The sequence below is a fragment of the Tinamus guttatus genome, unplaced genomic scaffold (assembly GCF_059628265.1).
Source record: "Tinamus guttatus ecotype Peru unplaced genomic scaffold, ASM5962826v1 Tinamus_guttatus_pri_ptg000387l, whole genome shotgun sequence".
In the NCBI taxonomy this organism is placed as follows: domain Eukaryota; kingdom Metazoa; phylum Chordata; class Aves; order Tinamiformes; family Tinamidae; genus Tinamus; species Tinamus guttatus.
In genome coordinates this window covers 871412-877292 of record NW_028288921.1, presented here as the reverse complement: position 1 = coordinate 877292, position 5881 = coordinate 871412, and the positions used below count along the sequence as shown (strand labels likewise).

The window sequence follows — 5881 nt, the reverse complement described above, 5'->3', positions numbered from 1 at the left end:
TCTCCAGCCCAGCCCAGCCCCTCTCCAGCTCTCCCCACCTGCCCTGCCCTCTCCCAGCCCACCCAGCAGAGCAGACCAGGCTGGGGGTGGCCCCACAGCAGTGCCCCCCGCAGGGCACTCACCCCACAGCCCCAGCCCCACTGTGGGCACAGCATCTCCAGGGGACAGGGCTGTGTGTGTCAGGTGCCCCATCAGGCTCCAAGCTGGAACTGGCCCCAGTGGCATACGGACACAGAGGACAGGGACACTCTGTGCCTCTTGTTCCTGTATCCCAGAGCTTCCCTACCCAAGGCTGCCTGCAGCCCTTATGCCAGCCCCTCTCTCCAGCACAGCACAAGGCTCCCTGTCCTGGGGCTCTGCTGGCACCTCCTGCTGCCAGGGACACAGCAGCCAGCCCCTAGCTGACATGCAGAGAAACATATTTCTTTTTCCCATTTATTCCTCCTTCTAAGAGCACAATTGCTTCTTTTCCCCTTCCCCAGGGATATCCCTGCTCCTTGGAAAACTGTTCCCCAGATTAATTCCTTAGTTATGGTCTGCCTGGAAGCTCCTGGAGCCTCCCTGGTGCTCCCTGCAGGACCCCGAGATGCTGGTGCTGCTCTGCAGAGTGGTCTGTGGTGTTCTGGAGTCACAGGGTGACTCTGCAGTTGTTGTGCTCATGGTTGGACACAGACCCAGATGGACAGGCATCATTGTACCTGAGAACACCATATCAAGGGGCTTCTATCTGTGAATGATGCTCTGAGCAATCACAGGGCCTATAAAATGGCTCAGGCTGTGTTCATGTGTCCCTAGATCCAGATTATGTCTTCAGGTATAAGCTATCATGGGCAGCTCTTGAAGCTCCTTTCCCTGTGCCTGCAAGGTCCCCAATGTGGTCATAGGCCACCATACGGGGGACAGTCCCAGGCAGATACTACTTGGCCATTCATCACTATCAGGAGCACCAAGTACTCACAAGTGAGAACTGAATCCAGGCCTTATTCCCTAACATATCCCCCCAGGAGCTCATTGCCTTGGGCCCATGAAGAGCCCCAGAAAAGCAACAAGCATCTCTCAGGCTGAAAATTCAGCAAATTCTCACCAAATTCTTGGCACCAGCTTTGGAAGAAGAGCCCAATCCACAAGATGCACTGAAAATATACCCTTTAATTAGGGGAATGACAGCTCTGACACAATGATAGACACATTTAAAGAAAACTTATGGGTCAGAAAGACACGGTTAACACCTCTGGAGAAGCGGGATGAATTCAGAAACTTGTGCACAAACCTCATTATTAAAGCAAGAATGCCGAAATCACAGGAGTTGTCTGAGAGAAATTAGATATCACTTGAGTAGAAGGATGGGATTTCAGCTTATTGCTGCTGAAATATTACCAGTTGAATCATTTTTTTCAGTGCATCCCTGAGTTCCTTGTTCCTCATGCTGTAGATGAGAGGATTCAGTGCTGGAGGCAGAACTGAGTACAGAACAGCTACAACCAGATCCAGAGCTGGGGTGGAAATGGAGGGAGGCTTCAGGTAGGCAAACATGCCTGTACTGACAACCATACAGACCACGACCAGGTGCGGGAGGCACATGGAAAAGGCTTTGTGCCGGCCCTGCTCTGAGGGGATCCTCAGCACAGCTCTGAAGATCTGCACGTAGGACACCGCAATGAAAATGAAACAACCGAAAGTTAAACAAAGACTAACCAAAAGAAGCCAAACTTCCCTGAGGTAGGAGTGTGAGCAGGAGAGCTTGAGGATCTGAGGGATCTCACAGAAGAACTGCTCCACCACATTGCCTTGGCACAGTGGTATGGAAAATGCGTTCCCAGTGTGCAGGAGAGCATTGAGAAAATTAGATGCCCAGGCAGCTGCTGCCATTTTGACACAAGCTCTGCTGTCCATGAGGGTCCCATAGTGCAGGGGTCTGCAGATGGCAACATAGCGGTCATAGGCCATGACTGTGAGGAGAGAAAACTCTGCTGAAATGAAAAAGGGAAACATAAAGACCTGTGCAGCACATCCTAAGTAGGAAATGGCCCTGGTGTCCCACAGAGAATTGTGCATGGATTTGGGGACAGTGGTGGAGATGGAGCCAAGGTCGAGGAGGGAGAGGTTGAGGAGGAAGAAGTACATGGGCGTGTGGAGGCGGTGGTCGCAGGCTACGGCTGTGATGATGAGGCCGTTGGCCAGGAGGGCAGCCAGGTAGATGGCCAGGAAGAGCGAGAAGTGCAAGAGCTGCAGCTCCCGCGTGTCTGAGAATGGCAGGAGGAGGAATTCTTTGAGGGAGCTGCTGTTGTTTCGGAGCACTGTCCAATGAGGAAAAAGCGTCAACAGGTTAGAATAGGCTTCTCTGAGCAAAACTCCTTCTACTCCTCTTAGTAATACCACATTGCCTGTCTCCTTTACCTTGTTCATCTCCCTTGTTTGACCTCTGGTTTGTGCTGACTGAGTGTGCTCTTCATCTCTGCTTGTGTCAGTCAGTCCTGCTCTTGTGGGTGGTGTAAATGGAGGTTTCCAACTGCCTCATGTATTTGGTGAGGAGACCAGGGGATGGGCACCATGAGCTGAGTGAAGGGGATTTGATCCAGGGACTGAGTAGCAATATTCTCTAATTACTCTTGCGCAAATGGCATCACTCATGACAGCTCTTTCTAAAAGAAAAAATTGTTTGGAAGGATTCATCTCCAGCTTACCCTTTTGAACAGAAGTGCCTGAAATGGACCCTGTCCTCCAAGCATCTTAACATCTTCACTCTTGCTTGACACAATGCAGTGGGAGAGGGACGTTTCTGCCTTAACTGCAGCTGACTCCCTGTCCTTAGCTTGAGGGAGCAAGAACCAGACCAGAACGAGAGGTGAAGAGAGCAACACTATGAACCTTATGCCAAGGGACAGGAAGGAGTAACAGACAGAGGAGCATTGGGGAAAGTCTTCACCTCCCCAAGCTATGCACGCCACCTCCCAGACAGCAACATCTCCAGACAGTCCCTCTCAGTCCCCTTCTCCTGCAGTGGGAAAGGACCAGGCTGCAGGAGAGACAGAGCCCCTCTTCTACCAAGGAGGGTACTCATGGCTGGGTCCCCATGGCCTTGAGGGGTGGGAGAGGAGACACGGGGCTTTGCTCAGAGGAAGACATCCGCGTTGCAGGGACTGACTGGGGGGGAGTGATCAAAATTCCCCCTCCCACAGTGATTATGTTTCTAGTTTCCTCCCATTTGCTGATTTTATCTCCACTGCTGGAGCTTTTCCTGATGGCAGCAGTTCCTCTTGCCCATGTCTTCTCCCTGCCAGTGCCACACAACCCATCCCACCCCCTGGACACTTACTCTGCCCTACAGCAGTATATCAGCAGCAGGGCGCTGTCCAGGGACATCTCTCTGCAGGTAGTAAGGAGAAGGTCAGACAAGCCCTGGTGAGGCCAGAGAAGGTGATGCTGGTGCTGTCTGCAGTCAGGGGAAGGGGGCAGGGGTTTTCTGAGGTTCCTCACAGATCTCTCCATTTAAAGGACTAGAGTGTCAGGGTCCTGCTCTAACCTGGCATTTCCTTTCCATACACCCTCAGCTCTTTGCAAAGAGGACACAAGAAATCTCCTGATCTTAGACATTACCACTGCCTTCGCTGTCCTCTTGAAAAGGCTCTTTCAGAAATGAACCTGTCCTTATGGGAGTCTCTCCTCACATCCAGAGCTTCTCCCCGCAGCACCATGGGGGTATCCCAGGCAGGGTTAGTGCTGCAGTCCCAGGCAGGTGGCACTGCCCTGGGGACACAGCACCCTGCAGCACAGAGACACTGCTCTGAATTGCAGCCCATGGAGACCTGGGTGCACTCATTGGCTTCACACCCCTGCACCATCTCGAGGAGAAGGCAGCCATGATGCCCGGTCCCTTTGATGGTCTGGCTGGGAATCCCTGCTCCAAAGCACCACCAGCTCCAAGCAGGAGAAGCTGGGAGAGCCGCCCCAGCTGGGGAAGGTGCTACATTCAAAAGATCCTTCCAGTAACCACAGCAGTGTTGTCCTGCAGACAGACACTTTCCGTATCTCAGGCTGGTCAGATTTCTCCCTGCAGTGAGTTCTCAATTGTCCTCCCATTCCCAACTGTCCCTCACCTGTCCCTCACTTTTGAGCGACTCATCCCAGCCTGGTGCCTGTGGGCAGTGCCCTGAGTCTTGCTGCTCCTTTATGAGGAGCTGCTCCTGGGCAGAGCTGTCTCTCTGCAGCACCTGCCAGGTTGCCATGGGCTCCCGCAGTCCCAGGAGCCAGGCCCAGCTCAGGAGCAGGGACCGAGCTTAAGACAGAATAATTCCTCTCTCCTCTGCAGCCTTCAGGCATTTCTGGAGCTTGAGGGCTGTGACAGGGGAAGCAGGCTGGGTGTCTGCAGGATGCATGGACACAGCTGCAGGTATGAACCAGCATGGGACAGGCTCTGGTGGAGACAAAGGCTCTGCCTGGGCTCACAGACACCAGAGGAGGTCTTCATCCTCTTGGCTATTTCTGTTGTCTCTGCCACCGAGGCCTTCCAGGAGACACTGGAGCCTCAGTGTCCCTCTTGCTGACACCCCAAAAGGTGTCATATCATTGTCCTGAACTGAGCACTGTGCACTCTCACCCACACACCATCCCCAAGAGGACCTGGAAAACATGTGGGAGAAAGGATCTCCTTTCCCAGAAGCTCAGTGGCCGAGCTTGCACATTTTGCCTGATAAAATACCTCAAGGGTTAATGTGGCATCAGAGCCACCTGCATGTTTCCTCTGCCTACTTGTTATCAGTGATGACAAGTTTCTGCTCTAATCAGTCCCTGGAGCCACTTCACTGCAAACAGCTATCAGTGGGACCCATTAAAACTCAACAAAATGTTGGGGGTTGATCTTGACACTGAATTCTCCTCTCAGTAACTGAGGTTCATGGATTCAGCACCAAATACACCACGGGACTCATTAAAATACAAAAAGGTGGAGACATCAATAATATACAAGTATTTCTGATTTTACAGGTTTTTATTGTTACTATTAACATCCAGCGATAGCAATATTCTGGAATTGGAATCAATCCAGAATGACTCCCAATGAAGTCTGGACATCTAGGAGAACCAGTGTCCCAGAGCTCAAGCACTGTATGGACACTCTTCCTTCCCTCCCCAACCTGCCATTTCTCACATCAGCCACCTGGGACTTCCATCACGCTTGTTAGAAATCAGCAACTGAAAGTTAGAGCTCATCTGCTGCAACTCCCAACTGCTTTCCTTAGGGAGTTCCTTAGAGAACTAGCTGCAAATAAACACAGGATTTTTCTTAACCGCAAAGAAACAGAAATAAAGCATGAAATAATTTCATAAATAATAACTGTACTCTTTGAGTGTAGGCCAAGTCCAACATGCCAACAGCGAGGTTCCCTTGGTGTTGGAACACCAAGGAACAGCCTTCCTGAAAGACAGAGCAACCTTTAAACTCCTTGAAGTGCAAACCAGCAGCTGGGTCCCGGAGTGAACAAAGAGTAACAGGGGGAGTCACAATACTGTGGTTCTACAATGGCCAACTCGTGGCCTGTAAAGATGGTGTTAGAAATTGTCAGTTTAAGCAGGACATGTGGGAATGGAAGAGCCACACAGCTCCTGGAGGTCCTGGGTCATGATGTGGGCCATGCTGCTTTTGGAGATCCCAGACCTGCCTGCGCTTCTCTACAAAAGTAGGGAAAAGGCCTTGATGCAAGACCCTAGAGAAGAGGGATTTTCCTGGCTGCTCAGAGCAACCCAAAGAAGGACTTGGGGATGTCAAAGGAAACTCAATCCCCAACACCAAAAGCACTGGACCCTCCTGGACCCTTAAGATGGGAGCAGCAGTGGGCAGGGGAAACATCCACGTTCCAGACTTCCTCCATCAGGCCTTCAGCTC

At 51.7% G+C, this 5881-nt stretch overlaps 1 protein-coding gene across 1 annotated transcript; it reads right to left on the bottom strand.

Moving 5' to 3' along the window:
- Positions 1 to 1356: 1356 nt before the first annotated feature.
- On the bottom strand, positions 1357 to 3363 carry LOC148593491 (olfactory receptor 14A16-like). The gene is made up of 2 exons (XM_088530792.1): positions 3327 to 3363; positions 1357 to 2297 (listed from the first exon to the last, which is right to left on the bottom strand). Exons 1-2 carry the CDS (start codon positions 3361 to 3363, stop codon positions 1357 to 1359), a joined length of 978 nt encoding a protein of 325 aa, XP_088386918.1.
- Between the last annotated feature and the right edge of the window lie 2518 nt (positions 3364 to 5881).

Bases quoted from the DNA above. Each gene is read 5' to 3' on its own strand.
- LOC148593491 (XM_088530792.1), bottom strand. From the start codon at position 3,363: ATGTCCCTGGACAGCGCCCTGCTGCTGATATACTGCT. The intron at 2,298-3,326 runs GTAGGGCAGAGT...CTCATTGGACAG, and splicing joins CCTGCTGCTGATATACTGCT to TGCTCCGAAACAACAGCAGC.